The 26,279-nt window shown below is 44.1% G+C and overlaps 1 protein-coding gene across 2 annotated transcripts in view; it reads right to left on the reverse strand.

Moving 5' to 3' along the window:
• Positions 1 to 23,278, reverse strand: part of NWD2 (NACHT and WD repeat domain containing 2) — a 219,212-nt gene extending 195,934 nt beyond the window's left edge. For both annotated transcript variants that reach the window (XM_081527487.1, XM_081527388.1), the window contains exon 1: positions 22,134 to 23,278. In XM_081527487.1, coding sequence (XP_081383613.1) covers positions 22,134 to 22,284 — 151 coding nt within the window. In that variant the 5' untranslated portion in view covers positions 22,285 to 23,278. The remainder of the gene's footprint in view (positions 1 to 22,133) is intronic.
• Positions 23,279 to 26,279: the final 3,001 nt, after the last annotated feature.

Genomic DNA, 26,279 nt, shown 5'->3' on the forward strand with positions numbered 1-26,279 from the left:
GCTTGTTCCTTCTTGGGCATTTAAGGCATGCTCTACCTCAGGACCTTTGCACTTACCACTTCTCCTCTGCATGTACTTCTTGTTAAAAATGTTTGTCCTCCACGTCTCTGACTGGCTTCATTCCTCCACTCTGTTTGTGTTTCTATTCAAATACTATCTCTTTAGGAAGACCTTCCCTGACCACTCATTACTGGGGAAAAAGTAATTCTGCCCATTACTCTTTCTCCTCACTTCGCTTCATTTTTTTTCACAGCAAGAGTCATCCCATGGAGTTTGTAAGGTTTTAAAAGATATTTAAAGATATATTAGTTTATTTGCTTTTTTTCACATTATGATTCCTCCATTAGAGCATGAAATCCATGACAGCAGAAGTGATGAGTATGTTAAATAAACAGTTATTCAACACAGTTAAATTCTACATCCTCTGGGCTTAGAACAATGTCTTACATGAAGAAAGCCCTCAATACATATCTGTTAAATAATTGTTGTGAATTTCTGATTAAAAACGGGATCTGACTGGAAAGTAAGAGGGTGTGCCTATTCTCCTAGCTCATTAACTTATTTCTGATGATAATTTTACAAAAGCACTTTTTAAAATGTTTATTACAACCATGGCCTCTTAAGATGTCAGCCGTGACAGACAGTTTGAAATAAACATTCTGGATTAATACAAACAAACAGAATATAAATGTCTTCCAACTGCATCATCATGTCACATATCTTTCCCTCTTCTACTTGAGTGGGCAACAAAGATACCACTGGCAGATGAGTTTTTTTTTTTCTTCTTCTTAATGACTGCCAGCTAGAAGAAGCAGGCTTGATGTCACCTCTTTAACTAGCTGAGTTGTCAACATCTTCTAGGCAAGGAGGTAGTGGAGCTAATAGATAATAACAATAATGATAAAAATAAAACTAGTTAACATTAAATGAGAGCTTATTATGTGCCAGGCATGTGATAAGCATTTCACAAGCTTTACCTCCACCTGATGCAAAGGGCTGACTCATTTGAAAAGACCCTGATGCTGGGAAAGATTGAGGGTGGGAGGAGAAGGGGACAACAGAGGATGAGATGGTTGCATGGCATCACCAATTCGATGGACATGAGTTTGGGTAAACTCCAGGAGTTGGTGATGGACAGGGAGGCCTGGCGTGCTGCGTTTAATGGGGTTGCAAAGAGTTGAACACGACTGAGCGACTGAACTGAACTGAACCTCATTTAAGCCTCATAAGAATTCTATGATATGTTCAATTTTAGAGAGAATTTCTCTAACCATAGATACGCTTAAATAATTTGCTTAAGGTCACTATTAACAATAAGATGGCAGAGTAGAAGGACATGCGCTCATCATCTTCGAGAACACCAAAACTGCAACTAGCTGCTGAACAACAACTGACAGGAGTATGTTGGATCCCACCAAAAAAAGATACCCCATGTCCAAGGGCAAAGGAGAAGCCCAAACAAGATGGTAGGAGGGGTGCAATCACATTTAGAATCAAACCTCATACCTGCCAGAGACACTTGGAGGGTGCAAACAAAATCTTGTGTGCACCAGGACCCAGGGAAAGGAGCAATGACCCCCACAAGAGACTGAACCAGACCTGCCTTTGAGTGTTTGAGTGTCTCCTGCAGAGGCAAGGGCCAGCAGTGGCCTACTGTGGGAATAGGGGCTCTGACTGCAGCACACTTGGGAGGCATGGCATGTGGCCTAAGTCCTCTTGGAGGAGGTCACCATTAACTCCACTATAGAGCTGTAGAGCAGACGACCCACAAACTGCAGAACAATTATACCAAAGATGTTCTCACACTGTTGCAAAATTCTAGGGCCCACAACAGACTTCCCAACCTGGGTATCCGACAAAGGGACTAAGAACCCCCAGGGAATTTGACTGAAGGCCAGTGGGATTTGATTACAGAACTTCCATAGGACTGGGGAAACAGACTCTTGAAAGGCACAACAAAACCTTGTGTGCACCAGGACCCAGGAGAAAGGAGCAGTGACCCCACAAGAGACTGACCCAGACTTGCCTGTGAGTTTCCAGGAGTCTCCAGCGGAGGCGTGGGTCAACAGTCAGGGGCACTGAATACAACAGTCCTGAGAGCCTCAGGGTGCTGGCATAAGTCCTTTTGAAGAGGCCAAACTACAGGGAGGGAACACAGCCCCACCCATCAGCAGAAAATTGGATTAAAGATTTACATAGCATGGCCCCGCCCACCAGTTTACCCCACAGCCAGGAAGTTTACCTCCCATCAGGAAGCTTCCACAAGCCTCTTATCCTCATCCATTAGAGGAGAGACAGATATGAAAACCACAATCACAGAAAACTAACCAAACTGATGACATGGATCACAGTCTTGTCTAACTCAATGGAACTATGAGCCAAGCCACGTAGGGCCACCCAAGACAGATGGGTCATGGTGGAGAGATCTGACAAAACATGGTCCATTGGAGAAGGGAATGGCAAACCACTTCAGCATTCTTGCCTTGAGAACCTGATGAGCAGTATGAAAAGACAAAAAGATACGACACTGAAAGATGAACTCCCCAGGTAAGTAGGTGCTCAAAATGCTACTTGAAAAGAGCAGAGAAATAGCTCCAGAAGGAATGAAGAGGCTGAGCCAAAGTGGAAATAACACCCACATGTGGATACAATGTCCACGTGTGGATGTGTTTGATGGTGAAAGTAAAGTCCAATGCTGTAAGAACAATACTGCATAGGAACCCGGAATGTTAGGTCCATGACTCAAGGTAAATTGGAAGTGGTCAAAAAGGAGATGGTGAGAGTGAACATCGACATTTTTGCAATCAGTGAAAAAAAATGGACCAGCATGGGTGAATTTAATTCAGATGACCATTGTATCTACTACTGTGGGCAAGAATCCCTGAGAAGAAATGGAGTAGCCCTCACAGTCAACAAAAGAGTTCAAAATGCAATACTTGGGTGCAATCTCAAGAACAACAGAATGATCTCTGTTCATTTCCAAGGCAAACCATTCAATATCACAGAAATGCAAGTCTACGCCCCAACCACTAATGCCAAACAAGCTGAGTTGAACAGCTTTATGAAGACCTACATGACCTACTAGAACTAACACCAAAAAAAAGATGTCCTTTTCATTATAGGGGACTGGAAAGAAAAAGTAGGAGGCAGTGATCAAAACCATCAGCAAGAGAAAGAAATGCAAAAAGGCAAAGTGGTTGTCTGATGAGGCCTTACAAGTAACTGAGAAAAGAAGAGAAGCTAAAGGCAAAGAAAAAAAAGGAAAGATATACCCATCTGAATGCAGAGTTCCAAAGAATAGCAAGGAGAGACAAGAAAGCCTTCTTAAGTGATCAATGCAAAGAAACAGAGGAAAACTACAGAATGGGAAAAACTAGAGATCTCTTCAATTAGAGATACCAAGGGGACTTTTCATGCAAAGATGAACACAATAAAGGACAGAAACAGTATGTACCTCTCAACAGAAGCAGAAGATATTAAGATGAGGTGGCAAGAATACACAGAAGAACTCTAAAAAAGAGATCTTAATGACCCAGATAATCACGATGGTGTGATCACTCTCCTAGAGCCAGATATCCTGGCTCAAAACAGGTGTGAAGTCAAGTGGGTCTTAGGAAGCATCACTACAAACACAGCTAGTGAAGGTGATGGAATTCCAGCTGAGCTATTTCAAATCCTAAAAGATGATGCTGTGAAAGTGCTACACTCAATATGCCAGCAAATCTGGAAAATTCAGCAGTGGCTACAGGACTGGAAAAGGTCAGTTTTCATTCCAATCCCAAAGAAAGGTAATGCCCAAAATGTTCAAACTACCACACAAGTGCACTCATATCACACACAAGCAAAGTGATGCTCAATTCTCCAAGCAAGGCTTCAACAGTATGTGAACTGAGGACTTCCAGATGTTCAAGCTGGATTTAGAAAAGGCAGAGGAACCAGAGATCAAATTGCCAACATCTGTTGGATCACAGAAAAAGCAAGAGAATTCCAGAAAAACATCTTCTACTGCTTCATTGACTATGCTAAAGCCTTTGACCATGTGGATCACAACAAACTGGAAAATTCTTAAAGAGATGGGAATACCAAATGACCTTACCTGCCTCTTTAGAAAACTGTATGCATGTAAAGATGCAACAGTAAGAACCAGACATGGAACAACAGACTGGTTCAAAATTGGAAAGGAGTACATCAAGGCTGTATATTGTCATCCTGCTTATCCAACTTATACGCAGAGTACATCATGAGAAAGGCTGAGTTGGATGAAGCAAAAGCCAGAATCAAGATTGCCAGGAGAAATATCAATAACCTCAAATATGCAGATGACACCATCCTTCTGGCAGAAAGCAAAGAAGAACTAAAGAGCCTGTTGATGAAAGTGAAAGAGGAAAAAGCTGGTAAAAACTCAACATTCAAAACACTAAGATCATGGCATCTGGTCCCATCATTTAATGGCAAATAGATGGGGAAACAGTGGAAACAGTGACAGACTTTTATTTTGGGGGGCTCCAAAATCATTGCAGATGGTGACTGCAGCCATGAAATTAAAAGCCGCTTGCTCCTTGAAAGAAAAGCTATGACCAACCTAGACAGGATATTAAAAAGCAGAGACATTACTTCGCTGACAAAGGTCCGTCTAGTCAAAGCTATGGTTTTTCCAGTAGTCTTGTATGGATGTGACAGTTGGACCATAAAGAAGACTGAGTGTTCAAGAACTGATGCTTTTGAACTGTGGTGTTGGAGAAGACTCTTGGGAGTCCCTTGGACTGTAAGGAGATCAAAATTGTTAATCCTAAAGGAAATCAACCCTGAATATTCCTTGGAAGGACTGATGTTGAAGCTCCAATATTTTGGCCACCTGATGCAAAGAACTGACTAATTGGAAAAGGCCCAGATGATGGGAAAGATTGAAGGCAGGAGGGGAAGGGGATGACAGAGGATGAGATGGTTGGATGTTCATGGACTTGATGGACATGAGTTTGAGCAAGCTCCAGGGGATGGTGAAGCACAGGGAAGCCTGGTGTGCTGTAGTCCATGGGGTTGCAAATAGTCAGACACGACTGAGCAACTGAACAACAGCAGTAACAAGAAGGTCACTGAATCAGAAAATGGCACAGAGCCAGGTCTCAAACTCAAGTGTTTCCAACTCCAGGTTCTGAACCTTCAACTTTGATTACTCACTGGTCTCCGTCTGTATCATGTGCTGTATGCACACACTTGATCAATCCCATCACACAATGCAGGATGAAGATCCAACCACTTCTATCAAGGAGTTTATGCTTAACCACCTTATCCAAAGTCCCACCAATTTTGTAAACCTCAAATTCCCATTGGTAGGCCTAGAGAAGATGTCCTTTCTGCTTATTTCATCATACTCACACTCTCCAGTTTCAATACAGGACATTGGGAAGGGTTTCTCAATCCTGGCAATGTTTCCCACTGTCTTGGTTGTACTCTGTTATACTTTCCACATTCAAATAATCAACAGTGTTTACTTTTGTAATATATTGCAGTTTCAGAAGTGCTTCTCCATCCATTATCATGACAAACTTCTGAGTCAAGGTAGATAGGTGATATTATCATCATTTTTCAGATCACAGCCATAATCACAAAGGTAGGAGGAAGAGTTAGACCCCTGACTTCCTTTCAATATTAAAAAAATAAAATTAAACTGCTAGGTAGTTTCAAAGAAATGGAATAATGCAATACTGAAGTTGGAAGAGGTCCCAGAAACCCTGTTTTTCATCCACCTCATTCTACAGATGAGGAAAAGTGTTCCAGAGAGAACTGCCCAAGGTCACAGAGGTACTGTCCAAACCCAATGTAGAAGTTTCAGTCCATTTCACGTCCCCTTACCACCTCATGTCACTACTAGGATACAAATGTTATACTCCGTGCATACATAAGGCTATTAGAAGACCAGAAATTTCTCTAGTAGAAAAGCTCAAATCTCTCCAGTTTCTAAATGGCTGTTACACAAGCCTGGCTGTGCATGACTTAAATGGAACACAAAATGAAACTTGCTGTAAAGAAAGTGGCAAAGTTGCTAACTGGTCCCCAAAGTCATAGAGCAGCTAGACCATAACCTCAGCGCTATTTGATTTCTCATTGTTTTTATGAGAATTGCATGGGAATTTAAAACTGAACTGCCATTGTCTGGTTTCATGGCAGAAATCTCTTCGGTCTCTGCTTTCCTCGGGGGAAGATACCCTTTTCCGCCAATTTTCCTCTCCCTTGGGTGGTTACAACAAAAAATCAGGAGCTGCACTCAGGGAATGTGGCTTAATGGAAGCCCTGGTCTGAAGGATGGAGTCTCAAAGGCTGGGTCTCTATAACCATTCCCGTGGGGATCTAGCTGGTCTCACCCAGAGGAGTCAGTGAGCCATACAGGTATGAGGAATCTGGGTATATTGACAGAGAGAGGGTTAGCCCCACTGGGGGCAGGAGTGGGAGATGACAGGGACTGGAATGACCAGGGATGGGTTCTGGGAACTAGAGCTGGTCTGGCAGAGCTGGTGCTGCAGGAATGTCTCAGAAGGTTAGATCCAGGGGTAACTGGCCCCCACCTCCTCTCCACTTTCATTTCTCTTAAGATGAGATAGAATTCTTGAGCATCTACTCCATGTGAGTACTAAATTTTAGTTATTTTACTGAAACTTAATTACTTAATAGTGACTTAAGAGTCAGTTTAAGACTCGTGTATTATATTTGGAAGAGTTTTAAGAAAAGAATTCTTTCTATGTAGGGATCACTGTGTGTATACAATGTAAGAATTTAATCCTCAGGACTCCGTAAGATATACAATATAGGTGTTTTCTGTTCTGACAGAAAGACTGACATTTGAACCTGCCCCAGGTCGGACAGCTGGGAAACACTGGGCAGGACTGAATCCAAGATGCCAGTGTTGCGATTCCTGGATGCTGTGGTATCAAATGAAACTTGGGTCCTAGAAGCCTGTACTGCCCTCCCCCCACACGCAGGCACTGCAGACAGGCAATTTACACTCACATTTTGGGGCCAGCCGAGTGTAAAGAGGGACCCCTTTCCCGCTTATACACCCACTGAAACTGCCTGCAGAGCGTGTGTCTGCTTTAATCCTATTCATAATATCAGCAAAAGTGAAACCCTTCTTTTTTTTTCTTTTTGACACAGTGGAACAGACTATAAGTTTCCAAAAGGAAAAAGGTAATGAACAACAAAAGGAAAAGATTATAAAATAAGTACCAGATCCAAAGAACGCATTTCAAATATTTTTTAGAAATCTCAGTAAAAGAAGGAAAGCATTTAGCCAATGCTCAGTTCCTTTTCTTTAGATAATAATGTGAGGGACATGGAGTAAGGAAGGCTCCTGGTCCCCCTCTGTCCTGATGATGCTCAGTATTCCTGGCTCTCCTGCCCCAGAGGGACCAGACTGCCCAAGTATCCAGCCCTTTCCAAGGAACACCATACACAAGGTTAAAAAACAAAACCTGTTTCTGTTTCAAAATCCTTAGATGCCAGGGCCTTCTCTCCCTGTTCCATTCTACTCTCAGATTTATAGAGCAGAATCAATGAACAGATGAATCAACACTTTCCAGATTCAAGTTATCACCCACCTAACTCTGGCTGGAATCATATGTTGATTCACTCAAGAGCTCCATCTCCCCCTTCTCGTCATGCCTCCTCTATACTTTCCTCTATTCCAAACATGGACAGGAACAGCAATATTGGGTGGGCTTACAATAACTGTCACAGGCACACAAGAATGACCAGCTTATGCAAAGTCTGGGTCATTCTATCAGAGTAGCCACTTGGAATGAGACAGGTTTCAATCATACATGAGATCCCTATTGAAATCTTTCCTTAGATAAAGACAGCTGCTCATTTTTATCAAGAGTGGTCCTTCCCACATAAATGTGGGCACTTCATGCTCTTTGGAACATCTGTGGCAAGCAAACTGTGCCTCTAGATCTAAAAGATTAACAGGAGTTAAAAAATGATCTCTGAACCTTCATGGAGATTTAAAGCAACATTAAAGGGATCCTTTATGTGTGAAAGAAGTGACAATTTTTAGTAGAAGATTTTAGCACATCTGACATTATAAGGAGAAAGTGCTAACTTTTTATTCTCTCTGAATGTCATTTTATTGAAATCTGCTTTCTACCTATAGTTTCAAGGGATTTTTTTTTGCCAGATGATTTTTAAAAAATAAGTTATAAGGTGTGGCTGCTCTATTATTTAAAGATGTAACTTATTAACCTAATGCCTCATAAACTGGGCTGAATTCATAATTACGTGTTATTAATGTTGTGCAACATTAATAAATGTTATAAATGTTATGCAACATTTTAAAAATGCACTGCTTTAATATAGTTTTCTCTAGTTAAAGCATATATGATTATATAGGTGGCATAATTTGGGAATAAGGACCCATTTCATACCACAACTTACAAAGAAGAAGCTATTCAAGTAATTCTCATTCCCTTATAACCTAAAACCTCTTTTCTGTATTGCCTAGGGCTTTTAGCAAATTCTGATTCAGGATGTTTAAGTCCTCACTACCTTTCAGGCATTGTTTTAGGCGCTTATGTATAGTATTTCATTTATTTCTCAAGCTCACCTTGGAAGGTGGTTTTTATTATGCTCAACTCTCAGAAGCTTGAGGGGCAATCAAACTTGAGGAAATGAGATGATTTACCCAACATTTTAACAAATCTCAAGATACAAATCTAGATCTACCCCACAAACTCTCACCTTAGCTGGTCCACACTACAGTGGGTCTGTTTCATTTTAACACTTTTACTTATTGATTACTGTATAACAAATAAAAATCGCTGGCTTAAAATAATCATTTTTCTCTTGAATCTGCAATTTGGGCAGGTTTTGGTGGGGAGAAGGTCGCTGCTCCATATAGCATCCATCAGCTGGGCAGACTCAATAGGTAAGGGAGGGGGTGGGGGTGGAGGGGGTGGAGACCTGCTTCCAAGACAGCTCCTCCTCCTTACCCACAAGATGGTGCTGCCACTCACCTGTCTTAAGGGATCTCTCCAAGGAGGTCTGTGTGTGCTCAGTCTTGTCCAACTCTTGGTGACCCCATGGACTGTAGCCTGCCAGACTCTTCTGTCTATGGGATTTTCCAAGTAAGAATACTGGAGTGGGTTGCCATTTCCTTCTCCAGGGGATCCTCCCAATCCAGGGATGAAACCTGTGTCCCCTGCATCTTCTGTATTGGCAGGCAGATTCTTTACCAGTGAACAACTTGGGAAGCCTCCGAGGGTGACTGGGGTCTAAAGAACTGGTGCTTCAAGAGACAGAAAATAAAGGGGCCAGTTTCTAAGAGCCTGGACTCAGAAATTGGCACTATGCCATTTCTTCTGTACCCTATTGGTCAAAAACAGCACCCAGATTCAGAGAGAAGTCCATTTTCCACCTGTGAAGGGGAGGTATGCCAAAAACCTGGGAGACTCATGTGACAAGAGCCTCTCAGCCTCACACTTTATAAGATTTCTAGTTCAGAGTAATTTCATTAAATTATGAAATTCCTATTTTACAAAGGCTCTCATCCCCCTTGAGTTTGCAGATACATACTTACAGATGGTAGCTTCTCAGAGCTGGCAGCCTCTGGATCTTTCTACATTTCTCCAACATGTTTCTTTTCATTGTTATCATAACTGATACTCTATATAGATTATTTGGGCTCCTGAAAAGAGTGACCCTGGGCTTAAAAGGGAACTTTTAATTTTCATGTCTTCTTTTCAGCATTCTCATCACGTGCAACTGGACCAGTTTCCCCGCTGGCCCCTCCACTCCAGTTCAGGAGTCTCCTTCTTAGATTAGATACATCCTGGCTTTTCCCTTTTAACTAAATTTGACCAGCTCATGCTTGACCGGGATATCAGATATGACAGTTTGATTCCAATTATTCCAACTGACCTTTGCACGCAAACATCCCCCTCACAGTGCTTGTATTTCTGACATTTGTGTTGGTCCTGCCTCCTAGATGGATGAGTCTAAAGAATAAAGGGAGCAGTATGGACCTTACTTCCTTTGTAATTCTGTACACCAATCAGTTAGGAGTCTGGTCTATGCAATGCCTAGCCAATAAATATTTCAGCTGATGCTCAGAATAAAATCTGAAGGAAATATACTCAGTGGCAAGAATCTCTCTGAATGACATGACACATAATGGATCAGATTAAGCATTATGAAGGACACCCTTTCAATTTTGTGATTTCATTTCTGAGTTAGATTCTGTAATCACTCTTGGAATAAGATACCTGACATCTGGGCTTTGGTCTCTGTTTCAAGTGTACCCATGTCAAAGACTTTGAAATACTCTGGAATGAAAATGAGATTTCAAGGAAGTATTTCCTTGGAAGTGGGTATTATTCCCTTTGAATTGCAATCCAAAGCTGCAGTTTTTTAATTCTTTCATTAACTCAGTATTCAGTTCAGTTGCTCAGTTGGGTCCGATTCTTTGAGACACCATGGACTGCAGCACGCCAGGCCTCCCTGTCCATCACCAACTCCATTGAATCAGTGATGCCATCCAACCATCTCATTCTCTGTCGTCACCTCCAATCTTTCCCAGCATCAGGGTCTTTTCCAATGAGTCAGTTCTTTGTATCAGGTGGCCAGAGCACTGGAGTTTCAACTTCAACATCAGTCCTTCCATTTCCTTTAGGATGGACTGGTTGGATCTCCTTATAGTCCAAGGGACTCTCAAGAGTCTTCTCCAACACCACAGTTCAAAAGCATCTATTCTTCGGCACTCAGCTTTCTTTATAGTCCAACTCTCACATCCATACATGACTAGTGGAAAAACCATAGCCTTGACTAGACGGACCTTTGTTGACAAAGAAATGTCACTGCTTTTTAATATGTTGTCTAGGTTGGTCATAACTTTCCTTCCAAGGAGTAAGTGTATTTTAATTTCATGGCTGAAATCACCATCTGCAGTGATTTTGGAGCCCCCCAAAATAAAGTCTGACACTCTTTCCACTGTTTCCCCATCTATCTGCCATGAAGTGATGGGACCAGATGCCATGATCTTAGTTTTCCGAATATTGAGCTTTAAGCCAACTTTTTCGCTCTCCTCTTTCACTTTCATTAAGAGGCTTTTAAGTTCTTCTTTACTTTCTGCCATAAGGGTGGTGTCATCTGCATATCTGAGGTTATTGATATTTCTCCAGGCAATCTTGATTCCAGTATTATACAAATCCTTTTCCTAATTATATAATAGCCAACATACTTTAATTTGTAGAATGAATTCTAATTGTAGCAAAAATATGATGTAAGCTAAATCTCTGAAGAAGTGATAGCTATCTTTAAATTAATATCACCACACTTTTAAATTGTATGTAACTCAACACCTAGGGTCTTTGTGAGCCATCTACTACAAGATTTACTTTTATTTAGACCATATGACCATTAACAAAAAGATGTAAAAGAATTGGAGTTGAAAAGACCTGTCAGCGTACTTTGTCAAACCCAATTACTTTGTAGCTGAATTCCTGTTACTCTGTAGGAATTTCATCATTAGCCATTTTCAAAGGTGTTTGTGAGTTTGCACTTTTTCTTTTTACGTCTATTGTGGCGTATCAATGTACCCTGAAACTTAGTGATTTAAAACAAATTATTTCTAGACAGATAAAGTGACTTTTTCCAAAGCCTTGTTAAGGACTTACTCGATGAAAGTATTCTGACATGCATATTTGCATGTAATTGCTGCTTTTACATTTAAGATATGTAACACCTTATTGCTCAACTGTCTTCTCTCCTATTAAGATATTTCACAGTGATATAATTTGGGCTATGCCAAACTAGATATCCAATTTAAATGATTCTGGGTAACTGAAGGCTTCCACCATGTACGAATGTTAACGTGGAAATAAGTGAATATCTGTGTTAGGCAAGAAGCCCTTCTTCCCCTAACTGGAAGTTTCTTCTGGAGTGGAAGGCTCCTGGCCTCTCTTTTCTGTCTCACTTACCCTCCCCAGAGCTCGGGTGGGAAGTTAAAGGGTGACTTATTTGACTGGAAAATGTAGGAAGAATAAAGCAGGCAAGCTTAACCCACCTGCTCATCCCTCTCCTTGGGGAATGGACCGGTCTGTCCTTGGAGAGCGTGGGTATGCTCCAGGCTCCGAGTTCTATGAAGCAGACTCTCCCCCTCCCTGCTCCCTTTCCCCCCACACCAGTGTTGGGATGGAAGATTGTCTAATTCTGGTATTCAGTGTTAGGAAGTACAAAAATGCTCTGTGTTATCTTTATCACCAGAAGTGGTGATAATTTATCTCCTATCTGCATAGCCTTTGTTCTTTTTTCTCTCATTTCAGAATCTGCAAGGTTTTAGAGGGGTGGAATTTACAGACTCACTGTCAAGCCTCAACAAATCATCATCGTCACAACTATTATTATTAGCAATGCTTGCTGAGCATTTGCTATGTGTCAGGTTATGAATTTACTACATTTTCACGTATTATGTCATTTAATACAGTTATGTCAAAGATATAACTGGGGGTTTCAGCAGCTTTTATAGTTTGTCATCAAGAAAACCTCTCCTGCCTGCGTGCACACGTCTCTCCTGACATCATGAAGATAGAGTCTACTTCCTAAGAATTTTTTTAAGATCCCTTTGACTCTGGTCTTACCTTAATGACTCACACAGATGGGATGCAGGGAAGAGACGTTCTGGGACTTCCAAGCCCAGGCCTGAAGAGGCCTGGCAGCTTCCACTTCCTTTCTCTGAGAAAGCAATCCCTATAATGAATCCAAATGATGAGAAAAAGCTGGAGTGAGCAAGTCCTCATGGAGGAGCACAGAGGAGCCAGGTGCAGAAGTGAGAAATGGTAAATCGCTGGTTTAAGTCACTGAGTTCTGGGGTGAGTTGATACACAGGCGTGCATGCTAAGTCACTTCAGTCGTGTCTGACTTTGTGATGCTATGGACCATAACCTGTCAGGCTCCTCTGTCCATGGGATTCTCCAGGCAAGAATACTGGAGTGGGTTGCTGTGCCATCCTCCAGGGAATCTTCTGGACCCAGGGATCAAACCCACATCTCTTATGTATTCTGCAATGGTAGGCAGGTTCTTTATCATTAGTGCCACCTGGGAAGCCCCCAGTTGATACACAGCAATAGACAACTGAAACAAAATACGAACCTGCAGACAATCTTTAAGATGGCAATTAACATCAGTGCTATGGTATTACAAGAGTTTTTAAAAAATCAGTAGATGATTTATTGGGCTTCCCAAGTGGCTCAGGGGTAAAGAATGCACCTGCAATGCAGGAGACTCTGGTTTGATCCCTGATTCAGGAAGATGTCCTGGAGGAGGGCATGGCAACCCACTCCAGTATTCTTACCTGGATAATCCCACAGACAGAGGAGCCTGGCAGGCTACAGTCCACAGGGTCGCAAAAAGTCAGATAAGACTGAAGTGGCTGAACATGCATGCAGCATGCACAGATGATTTGTTAAACCATAAAGTCATAATCTATTTGTATACAGAGTAGCTATATGGCCCAATATTGGAGTGGATTGCCATTCCCTTCTGCAGAGAATCTTCCTGACCCAGGGATGGAACCTGGGTCTCCTGCATTGCAGGCAGATTCTTCACTGTCTGAGCCACCAAGGAAGTCCTATTAAATCATAAAGTCACAATCTATTTGTATATAGAGTACCTATATGGCCCAAGCCACACTTTCCATTAAATGTCATTCTAAATGAGCCACTTTCAAAGGACAAACAATACCATCACCTCAATACATCAGCTCCACTCTTATTCAGTAGGAGAAAAGCTCTTTATGGAATAATCAAGATTATCCCTCTTTATTCCCCGTAGAGATCTCACCACCTCTTTGCCTCAGGTTCAATTATCCTGTAGAAACTTCATCCTGGCTCTACTCCTTCCTCTGGGGAGCCCTCCCAAACCCTCACTCTTGAGCCCCAAGCTGGCTTACTCCTCGGTGTCTTTTCACTTCTCTGCTCATATTTTAGCTCTGTGTTCATCACATGTATTTTTATCATTCACGTAAATTCTGTGAGCGCAGAGACCTGGCCTGTTTTGTTACTGTTGTATTCTTAGCACCAGAACAGTACCCATAGGGAGTGGGTGCTCTGTGAACACCTACTGGCTGTGGAAGTAAATGAGTGCATGTGCCTGCTTCCTGCCAGATACTGTTTCTTGGGGTTGAGGATCCATTACCACGCCTTTCGCCCTCTCCTTTGGGGCACAGCGGCTGGAAGCCTAGAGGTTCCTGGTCATACCTGTTGCCAGGGTCCACATGTAATCCCACTCGGCCAGGGGGACACCTCTGTGTGAGAGCTGGAGGGCTGGGGAAGCCAAGAGGTGGTTCTGTCACCAGCTGTGGTGGTTGACACACAGGTTCAGCAGATAAGGGTACTTGGAGAAACCAGTCAGCTACCCAGTCCCCAGCAGTGTAGACTGGCAGTGGCTTCTACAATCTCCTGTCCTCTGGGTGACAGCTTTGGCAATGTGACCTAAATGCCCAATAGTGCCCCTGACTTTCACTTCTCTGACCCTTACAATGTTTTGGGGGAAACATCTGAACAGGAACTCCTGAACAGTTGGTGATGGACAGAGAGGCCTGGCGTGCTGCAATTCATGGGGTCGCAAAGAGTCGGACACGACTGAGCGACTGAACTGAACTGAACATATCTGGGATGGTCTTCATTTTAACTGCTGAGTTCTGACTGACGCCTTGGAAGATGGCATTCCTTAAGGGCAGGAGATGCCTTGTTCCTCTCGACACCTCCATACCTGCACGGCGTCTGGATCACAGCGGAAACTTAAAGAGAATAATAGCAAATGATGCTTAACAAGTGTCCAGCACTGTTCTAAGTGCTTCACATCTATTAGCTTATTTCATCTACTCAATAACCCTCTTAGGCAGTATTCTCTTTCAGAGATTATGAAACTGAGAATAAAGAAGTTAAACAACTTGCTTAAGAAATCACTTCATTAAATGGTCGATTGAGGAAGAGTAAATCCCAGCTAGTCTGGCTCTCAAGTCTGTTATTGTTTAGTCCTAAGTGATGTCCAACTTTTGTGACCCCATGGACTGTAGCCCGCCAGGCTCCTCTGTCCATGGGAATTCTGTGGCAAGAATACTGGAGTGGGTTGCCATTTCCACCTCCAAAGGATCTTCCCAGTCCAGGGATTGAACCCCCTTCTCCTACTTGGCAGGTGGATTCTTTACCACTAAGCCACCTATATTCCCTCCTGCCTGAAAAAATGTTTGCTGAAGGACTGGAAGATTCAACTATTAAAATTTTAGAACTCACTTATTATAAACATCCTGAGTGCATTTATTGTAAAATAGCAGTTTGCAATATTCTCGTTTAAGACAATTTGGAAAGATGTTTCAGCCTATCAAAAGCGTGTATGTGTGCGTGTATATATATACACACTTCCTGTTGTGCCTAACTGTATTTTTTCCAATAAGCCATAAAACAATGAAAAAAATTAGGGAGCTTGGAAATTAGCATTGTAGGAAAGAAAGAAGAACCATGGTAAAGAATACTCGTAAGTTTCTTGTGGTTTTCTTGATGCATCTTTCTGCCTCTTGTCTGAGAGCACAAGTTAAGGTCAAGGGCCACTGGTTGCAGCAACTGTAGGGAATACATCTCTTGTTGTGGCTTCTGCCAACTGGAGAGTGAGGTTTCCTACATAAGATTCCAAAGGAATGGGGAAGAGGGCTCTGTGGCAAAGAATCCACCTGCTGATGCAAAGACATGGGTCCGATCCCTGGTCCTGGAAGATTCCACATGCCCTGGAGCAACTAAGCCCATGCACCAGAACTACTGAAATGCACAATTAATGAGCCCAGGTGTTGCAGGTGCTGAAGCCCGAACACCCTAGGGCCCATGCTCTGCAACAAGAGACGCCACCGCCATGAGAGGCCCGCACATCACAACTAGAAAGTAGTCCCTGCTCACCCCAGCTAGAGAAAAGCCCGTACAGCAATGGAGACCCAGCACAGCCAAAAATGAATAAATAAAATTATTTTTAAAAAAGAATTGGAGAAGAGAGTCAGGAAAGACGCAAAGACAAGTCAAGTAAAAAACCTAGGTGGGAATGGGCTCAGGATCTGATCATTAACATTGTGCACAACCTTCAAAAATGACGTGTGTGTGTGTGTGGTGGGGGTGGGGGCAGAGGGGATGAACAAAAAAAGGCATTAGAGATAGTTTTGTCTCCACTCCAGATGTCTCTTGACATACAGAGGGATCCACTAGTAGCCCTGAATAGGGCTGGCATTTATCCCTTGGGAAGAAGTGTCTTTACCTGATGGCTGCATTGGGAAGGACAACTTGGGCACAAATAACCCAGCCCCTTTGTTCTCTCTTGTAAGTAAACCCGTCATTCTCAGCTCCTCCATGGCATACATTTTAAGGCGTCAGCTCCGTCCATGGTGGTGGAGGGGAGAGTCTGGTCTTCGCCCATAGCTGTAGTGACTTAGTCTGTACAGTCTGTACAGTTCTGAGGCTCAGTACTTGCCTAAAGTTAAAAGCTATATTTCCCAATAAAGATCCACAGCCCTTATTTGAAATGACAAAATCCCCCAAGAATCCAAACCAAATTTTTCCTTAATTCATTTGGCAGCAAAACCTGAAATGACCTGACTCCTGGTGGCAAAACCCAACCTTAACGAATATGAAGCCACTTATAGTCCTTATTACCCCTCTTAGAGCTTTGCGTCCAATATAGTAGCCAATAGTCACATAAGTCTATTCAACTTTAAGTCAGTTATGATGAAATGACATTAAAAATTCAGATTCTTAGTCATACTAGCCAATAGTATACATAAAAGCTCAAAAGCTCAATAGTCATACATAACTAGCGCTCTCACATAAGATAACACAGATAAAGACCCTCAGCATTGCAGAAAGTTCTACTGTACAGCACTTAGTCATGTTTTCTTATAAACACATTTATATCTGGTTATAGGATATTAGTAACAAATAACATACGTACCATTTCTGCCCTAAAATCTAAAAAGTGTGGAATTGCAAAATCACATCTGGCCCAAAGGATCACAGATAAGGAGTACTGGCCTGCTTCAGCTTTTATTAGTAACACAGGCAATATTTTGGTTTTTCTTCAGCTTTATATTTTACCTATTATTGACTGAAGGGCTGTGTCCCTCAAAGTTCACATGTTGAAGTCCTAACCCCCAATGTGATGATATTTTGGGGTGAAGCCTTTGGGAGATAATTAGATGAGGTCATAAGATGGGACTCTTAGCCTTAAAAGAAGAGACATACAAGTTCTTTCTCTTTCTACCATATGAGGACGAGGCAGACACTGGAGAGATAAAGCCACAAGCCAAAGGACACCAAAGATTGGCATGAAAGTAGAAAGAAGCAGAGAAAGGTTCTTCCCCAGAGCCTTCCGCGGGAGCACAGCCCTGCTAACAGCTTGATTTCAGGCTCCAGACTTCAGAATCATAAGACTGTCGATTTGTGTTATTTAAAGCCCAATCTGTGGTAATTGTTATGGCAACCCTAGGAAATTAAGAGAGCATTGGTACCAACAAGTGGTGTGCTGCTGTAACAAATATTTAAGAATGGAGAAGCAGCTCTGGAACAGGGTAGAGGCTGGAAGAGTTTTGAGGTGTGCATTAGAAAAAGCCAAGTATGCCATGAGGGACTGATAAAAGGAGACTCTGATGAGAGCTCAGAAAAAGGAGAGTTGGAGTGACAGCTATTCAGAGAACACATAAATAATCATCACCAGACTATGGATGACAAAGGCTTTCAAAGGCCTTCTACAGACTGGGACAGAAATGAGGAACACGTTTTGGACAATGGAGGAAAAGTGATTGTTACAAAGTAGCAAAGAACTTGGCTGAACAGTATTCTAGTGTTTTGTAGAAGACAGAAAGTAGAACCAATGAAATAGATAGTTAGCTAAGATTTTTAAGAAAGTTTTGCAGGAGTACCTTGGTTTGTTTATAGTAAAATGAGAAAAAGAGACAAACTGAGGAACTAATTTTGTTAAGTATAAGGGAATCAGAACTTGATGATCTTGAAAGCTCTCAGCCTAACCATATTGCAAAAATATGTGGAAGTATGCTCTGAAAAGAACAGTCACACAACCATTCGGTAAAGAAATAAGGGTGAGTGTGAACCATGGGCCCCTCCCCCAGCAGAAGCACAGCCAGTGTGAACTGGTGGAGACAGGATGACAGAAAGGAAGGCTGTCAGACCTACAGGACTGGACCACAGGGCTGCTGCCTGTGAACATGTGTTATTCTTCAAGATAGAGGAAGAATGACCCCAAAGATTCAGAGAGCATCAGGGCTGCTTCCTCGGTTTCAAAGCTGAGGGATGGCATCAGCTGTAGTTCAATAGGAGAGGTGGCCTCTGCCTAAAGCCTTGGGGGCAAGGCCTCTCGGGACTTTGGTGGGTGACTCCTTCCCTGCAAAGACATAAGAGGTGAGAAAAACACTCCAGCAGGTCCAGAAGGCAAAGCATCAGTCCAAAAAGGATTATTCTAGAGCCACAAGACTTAATGGTATTTGCCTTGCTGGGTTTTGGACTTGCATGGAACCCTTCATCCCTTCTTTCCTACTGCTCTAGTTTCTCCCTTCTGGAATGAGAAACTATATCCTACACCTGGCCCCTCATCCTGTATTTGGAAGCACATAACTCATCTAACAGCCTCACAGCTGGAGGGGAATTTTGTTTCAGGATGAATCCTATCTGGAGTCTCACCCACGAATCATTTAGATGAGACTTTGAACTTTAGAGTTAATGCTACTGTTTGCAGCTTTGGGATGGAATAATGTACTTGGTGTGCAAAGAGGACATGAATTTGAGGGATCAGGGGCAAAGTGGTATGACTTGAATGTTTGTCCCGACCCCTCCCCCCAGTTCATATGGTGAAGCCCTGACCCCCAATTTGATATCTGGAAGTGAGGCCTTTGGGAGGTAATCGGGTTTAGCTGAGATCATGAAAGTGGGGTCCCCAATATGATATTAATGTCCTTGTATGAAAAGGAGCCTTGAGTAAGACTTGAAGCAGAAAAGAGGAGTATTATTCAATCATAGGGAGAGAACTGTGAAGGATCCTCTCCTCCACATATTCATGGACAATTCAATCCAGAATAATCACACTAGAGAATTTTTATGTGTTTTAGAAACACTGTTCCAAGGAGGTATAAGTGCCATTCTGGCAGAGAGACAGTGACTAAATGACTAGAAAAATTCCAAGGATTAATAAAGATGCCACAGATGGGACAGCTACATTGGTGGGAGGTGGGACTAGATGAGATCCAAAACCCATCCACGTAGGAGAATTGGGGACAGTTACAGCCTCCCTCACGCTGGTTCTTATCCAGTGTCTATCATACAGTGAGAACAAGTCAGATGTAGATATACTTCTGAACAGGAATATGTCCATTAGAGTTCAAAAAATCTTGAAATTTCCTTGAATGCTCGTAAAGCTACCTTTTCATGGGGGCACAGTGGGTCAGGGCAACCATGGTCCCTTCCTGCTATGCAGCTTCTTGTGGCTGTCGGGCTTCAAGAGGAAGACCAGAATTACTGACTACAGCCAGCTGATTTTCTTGTCCATATGAGTGTAGATATTTATAGAAATTGGACACGAATCTAGGCTGGGTAAAAGAGTACCCTGCAGGCTCCGGCTTATTTCATTCTGCTAGTTTAACCCAGTGCCTCTGTTTTCTCATCTGTAAAATAGGAAGAACACCCTCTGGTCCACCATCCTTTGATGGTGTTTGAGAGCAAAACCTGAATGAGCCAATCTATGTTCTAAAGACATGTATTATTTTAAGTACTGATAGGGAAATTCCATACAAGCCTTGTAAAGCAATCAAAGGGAGACCCTTGCTGGATTCTTAAAAGTACTGCTATGAGCTCACAGAGAAGCTTTTATTTAGAGCATAAATTGGATTTCCGCTGGTAAAGGAAAGCATGAGATAATATTCTCTGTCTTAATTTGACAGTGGAGAGGCTCTTGAGTATTGGCCAACAATCTAATATTGGATCACACCAAAACACAACCATTTGCTTCCTGAGTCATATCCATAAAGATCCTGCAGTAAAGCGCTGTCTTGGACAGAGCATTTACAGAGATTGCAAAGCCTCATGTTCAGGCTCTAAAAAAGAAAAAACAAAAAATATCCATCTCCCTCTTTTCTATTTAATATACCCTGAGCTCTCCTTTTGGGATAAAACTTGAAGTCCTGCCCCTATTGCAATTTCTCAGGGTAAGATTCACATTCCTGGTTTTGTAAGATAAATGTGCAAGTTGCCCAGCTCAGTGACCAGAAGGCAAGATCCTCCCCTCCCTCTTGTTTGCTGTCCTAAGATTAATACACACTAAAGCTTCTGTTTCAAGAAACTGCAGAATTAACAGAATCACGTATCATAAGTATTAATTTGATATTAATCTTGGTAAAAATTCACTATCACTGATGCTTATCCTAGAATTTTTTTTTACAAATTTAAAGAAAGGTAAACTATTGATGACATTAAGACTTTCATTGTACTTTCAAAACAACTTGTTTAAAGAAAAATGTTACTTAGTTGGTTTTATACATCAGCACATTTGAACTTGTCTCATGAGTGGTTTTTTTTTTAGCTCAGGAAAATGAAATTTTCTCGAAAACTTTATAATGGTTTTAGCCATATTTTTAAAAACAACACCAAAACACACTTAAGTTGCAGATTTTCTTAGGTCCTGCAACAGGTTGCACAGCTCCACAGATTTCTTTTTCCAGATTTAAGTAAAAAATCCTGTAAGACATATTTCAAATGACAGGAATTTTAAACAGTGTACGGCAGCTTCCCTAAAGCCTCCTTAATTATTGAGTTCTGTGAAACGCAGTTGTAAGCTAATAAACGACCATTCACACCCTCTCTGAAAAGTTCACAGCCTTGCTAATACTCAACACGGTGGGTTAGCTATATGATTCTTTTCCCAATCCTCTTTTCATAATTCGGACTTCACCCAAAATTGCTGCTAGTGTTTTTTGAAAGCTATTTTTTATTGGTCCTCTGAATGCTTTTCACAAGCAACCAGAGCCTTGGGCTTTCACAAATGATGATTCTATCCAATGACTGAATAACTTTTTTTTTTTCCTCTTTACTTCTTTGTCAGACCCAAGGCTTGATAGAGTGCAGCAAAAGTAAGTTTCCGATAACAAACGTCTATTTAAGTCTTCCGTAATCTCATCTTAAGGTCAAACATTTATTTTTCTAGAAAAGAGCAAGTTACAGTTTTATCTGGCCCAAGTCAAATGCATCCTACCTTTTCTTCACTTACTGAGAATAAAAGTTAACATTTAGGACTGAGAACAGAAAGGCAGAGGATGAGCACGAGCGAGAAACTAACTACGCGGGGCTCAGTCGCTGTGATCCGTGAATGCAATAAATCAACAAGTTTTCACTTAACAGCTACCAGGTGCCCAGCCCTTAGCAGGAACACGACTGAGAAGGCCAAGTTCTAGGCCGGGACGATCCAGCCCAAGACCCAACCGTAGAGATGAGCTCATCCTGCACGCTCCACCTTGAAACCAGCGCCGGGCTGAGCGCCAGCCTGTTTCGGGACCGCACAGCACATTTCCCCAAGATCTCCGCAGATCTTGGGTTCGCAAGGGTCTCCTCTGACCCTCAAGACCAAAGGCACCACTAGCACACCGGCAGGAGGCGAGGCTCAGAGAATCCCATGCTCCCACTTCGCCTCGGCCTGAACAAGTGGCTAAAGAGGGAGCCCCCATTCAGGAATCTGTCGCGGGGCCGAGAAAATCTCCTATTTGCGTTTATAACCTCAGAGAAGAAACTGCTGAAGGAAAGAAAAACGAGGTGGGGGGTGGGGTGGCAGGATGAAGCTTCCAGAAGCGTCTGTTAATTTCTCCGATATTTCTTAGACCGACCGGCAGAAATAATACAGGGGGCGAGAAATGGACGTCCTAGGCAAAGTCAGCAGACAGAAGAAATGAGCGAGGGAAGGAGAACAGTGATTCAAATGAAATTCCCACGCGCTCAGGGCAGCCTCGGTATGGTCGAGAGAAAGGGAGCGCGGGGGACACCCGGTGCACCCGCCTGTGCCCTGGCACCTTCTCGGCTCCCGCCGCGCAGACGGACAAGAGCAAGCGAGGGACTTACCTTCGGGGTTGGCGCTGATGAAGACCCGGACGCTACGCCCGGCTGGCACGAGGTGAGAAGGCAGGGCGGTGAGGTTCCCGGAGAAAGCCGCCCGCCGGAGCGCAGAGTCCCGGGGACAGGGCAGCTTGGTGCCCGCGCCGGCCGGCCACATCGCCCTTAGGGAGGAATAGATGCCGACTTCTGCTCTCGGGTTACTGACCGCGGCTCCGCGGAACGGCTAGGTGGATTCCCGCAGGCGGCGCCGCTCAGAGCTGCTCCGAACCCGAGGGGACGCGGGAGAGCTCCGTGGCACACACCACCGGCCGGCGGAGAGAGGCCATATGGACCCTCCGGCTCCTCCCGCCGCCGCCTCCGGCCACTCTGGGCGTTCGCCTTTGCTCGCTGCCCCGGCTTAGCGCAGCAGCAGGCGGGAGCTGGAGGTCAGCGTGGCGGCGGCTACGCGCGCGGCGGCCCTTTGCGCCGGGAAGCGCCCGCGCCGGTCGCCGAGCCCGCGGCCATCTCCCCGCCCCGCGCCCGTTGCGGGAGGAGGGGGCGGACAACGCGGCCGGGATGGAGCCGGCGAGTAGAGCGGACCAAAGTTTATCTACAAAAGGCGTCTGGAGTTTACCGCCAGCTGCTTCCAGCGGGGCGCAGGAACATCCCGCGACTTAATTAAAGGGCAGCTGGGGCTCCGGGGGTCTCGGGCCGCTGGGGATCTCCCGGGCTTCTCTGAAGGCGAGCCCGGGCGCTCCTAGCTGCCTGCTCAGTGGAGGACGAAAAATTAGCTCGGGGTTTCTGCTACTCCTCCTCTAACTCTACTAAAGGTCAAACAAGCTCTGAGCATCTTCAAAACGCACGCGTGCTAGCGTCTGCGCGTTTTTGCCTAAGTGCTGGGAATTCCGCCTCAAAGTTAGACGCACCGCGGAGCCCGGACCCCCAAGGTCCTAACCACCAAAACTTGGGACCGTCTGGGGCGCCCTGGAAGGAGTATCACCGTCGCCCTTTTTCTAGGCGCAGGTGGCTGCGTCCTGCCGCTCCGCTCGCTCCCCTCGTGCAGCAAAGCGGGGGTTCTTATAGCGAAGCAGAGCTGCTCACGTGCTCCTCGCCGCGTGGTCACGGAACCCTTCCTCGAGCTGATCTCCGCGGGGAGTCCTCCCGAGGTCTCTAAGGCTCCGGGGGGGCGGGGTGTCCTTCCTGCCCCCGCCCCGGCGCATTCCCGGGCCATTCCGCCAGCGCGGAGGCTCCGGGACCCGCCGGAAGGGAGGCTGGATGCCGGGAGTCCCGCGCGGCCTGGCGCGCGCCTGGGCACCGCAGGCTAGTGCGGACTCCGCGGAGCGCCTCCCAGCGCAACGTCCCGCAAAGTGCAGGTCGCCACAGATTGGCTCCAGGTGCGAGAGATCAGAGTTGGCCTAGGGCAGCTTTTCCAAGTCCGTGCAGAGCGTGAGTTGGCTTTACCTGAAGCGGATCTAACACGGCCAGAGCGGTCGCGGGACTGTAAACCAGGGGTCGGGGCGTGAGATGGACAGTGCAAGGGGCCTGATCCACGTCCGGGGTGACGTGGGATGCAAAGGGACTGAACCTAAAATTGCCATCTCTGGGCCACACTCCACTGCACCTTAAAAATACTGCAAATCCCAGGGCACGCAGGAAGTGGGATTGTGAGGGGGGGGTAAGGGAGGAGGGTGTTTTGGAACCTTAACTGGAGTTTGGTCTCCAAACCCCTGATGTTGAGCTTTAAGGCAGGAATAACTGTGTTTTAGAGAGGAAGATCAGCTTTTCCAAATCTTTGAGATTGTAGAGGGGGCGGGTGGGCACGGGGTGAAGACAGCCTCAGCTGCCAGCTTTAGCCTCTGGCCTGGGGCTTCTGCTGCAGGCAGCTCCTGGCTTGCACTTCTTCTGGCCCCTGCTGGTGGCAGTGAAGTCCTACATACCGCTGCCTTTTGTTACCCCCACCGCAGCACCAACATACACTTTCCGGGGTAACCGTTTTGAAGAATTGGGTCTCTAGGTTTTTAAGGCTGCCTCTTCAGTACTGAGAACCGGAGGGCAGACAGCAGTTCTTACTTTGTAATAATTTGATGAAACCAATAAAGAGACCTTGAACATACCCACGTATTCATTCAACTGATTTCCATTTAGCAATTTATCACCTCCCTCTCTCCAGCCTCATTACTCCCAGGTGGGGACATTCTCCAGCAGGAAGGGGAACTGTCTGAAAGCTCTCCTGATGTCCCAGGAGGTTTGGACTGGGCTCTCCGGAAAAGGTTATGGATATACAGTGTCTATTACAGTATCATTCTTTATGAATATACAGTATTTGTTGCTGGAGAAAGGAGCCAGGACCACTTCATGCACATCTCAATGTTGTTTTATGGTATGGAGTTGCCAGATTGTCAAGGATCTGCCTGCCTCCCTATCTTTCTCACCTCCCCCCCATTTTGTGGTTTCTCTCTTAAAAATCAAATTAGTGTTTGTGTCTTCTGACCTTTGTTTCAGATCTCAGAGTATTTCATTTTCATAGGATGACTTTGAGATTTTTGGCAGCCTCTGTAACCTAATTAACTGTTCTAGACAGGCTGAAGTTTAGCATCTGCCAGTGTCACTGCAGACCAAGGATGCAGAGGAGAGAGAATTTAACAGTATCTGTGGGGCCAAGCTTCAGAAAGCTCCCAGCACATCCAGGTTTGCATTAGGTAGAGCAGGCTGCTGTCTTGGGTTATCCGGGAGGTTTCTCCATGAGGATACATGACCTCCCCACCACATACACACAGACAGGCACACCCATTTATTTCTTCCATCCTGTCTCTTGCTAACATTGGATAGCCTAAAACAAGAGATTCATTCATTAGCATGCAGATGGCATGAGAGAAGAGTCACTTATGGTGCTAACACTTTGTTATGAATTAACTAGATATATTTCCCACCCTGTGGAACTAACTGTAGGCTATGGAAGTGGAGAGCAGGGAAGGAGAGAAACTGGAAAGGGAAGGGAATGAGTGGGCATCAATGTGGAAAGCAGGTCCTGACTTACAGTGTCAAGACTGCTTTGTTTTTATCTGTTTAAAACACTTTACAAACATGTTATTATTACTCCCATTTTACATACACAAAAGAAACCCAAGTCTCAAAAAGGAGAAATGACTTGTCCAAGGTCATATAACTAGTTAATGCTCAAGCTGGAATCCAGGCTTTGGGGCCCTGTCTCAGTAATCTTTGCAGTACACCACCTTTGTTTTCTAATTTTGCCCAGGTCTGGTCCTGGCTGACATCTTTAGTAACCTGAACAATAGGCGTTCAGGCCTGTTTTCACAGGTGTGGAAGACTGGTTATTATAGACCAAAATAGGAAAGAAGGTCTGCCACAAGATCACACAAGACTAGACTCTTCCAGCTTTTATCTGTTGATCTGTTGTTGATCTTCCAGCTGCTGATCTGATGACAAAGACTTCCAGATTCCTTGTTGTCTTAGGTCCTGTTTTTTCCTCATAAGACCACAGGTAAACGCATATCATCCCTGAAGCTGGCTGGAGCATGTAGAAGAGCTCCTGGAAATAGAAATAGGAAAATAAAAGTACATGAAAAATGGACTTGGGGCCAAACTTGTGATCAGGAAGAGGTATTCCCCTCTCTGTCCTCTCACTCACCCCAATTAGCAGACCAGAGGACCACAAAGAGGTTCCTATCTTTGTAAAATAGTGATGCCAACCCGTGATAAAACGGGGCTGCTCGAAGGTAAAATTACTGCTAGGTTTATTCTACCCATAAAGCTAGAAGGATTCCTTGTGGTCAAGGAATTCAACTCCTGTCAGTATATAGATAATGCCCCCCCCCAAAGTAATTTTATAGAACAGGAGGAAAAAACTATAATAATATTGATATGCTGAACATCTGTAACCTAGACACTAAGACTCTGTATAAGACTTTTAATAGGTATCTCATTTAATCCCACTGGATCTGAAGTCTGGCCAAATACTTCTCTTATCTCTCTACTTGATATCCCTTGTATACCTCTTGTGAAGTATGTGCAGGTTGCTTGTTCCAAAGTCAATGGTGTGCCAAAGTACCTCTCTCCTTCCCTTCCCTGTGAAGCCTGGTGGCTTTTCATCCAGCTGCATGGCTGTATCACCTGTTCAGTTCATCTTACTTAGATGATGGGGGTGGTGATTGT

This window comes from Giraffa tippelskirchi, chromosome 1 (genome assembly GCF_054371585.1).
Source record: "Giraffa tippelskirchi isolate mGirTip1 chromosome 1, T2T-mGirTip1v1.2.pri, whole genome shotgun sequence".
NCBI classification, from domain to species: Eukaryota; Metazoa; Chordata; class Mammalia; order Artiodactyla; family Giraffidae; genus Giraffa; species Giraffa tippelskirchi.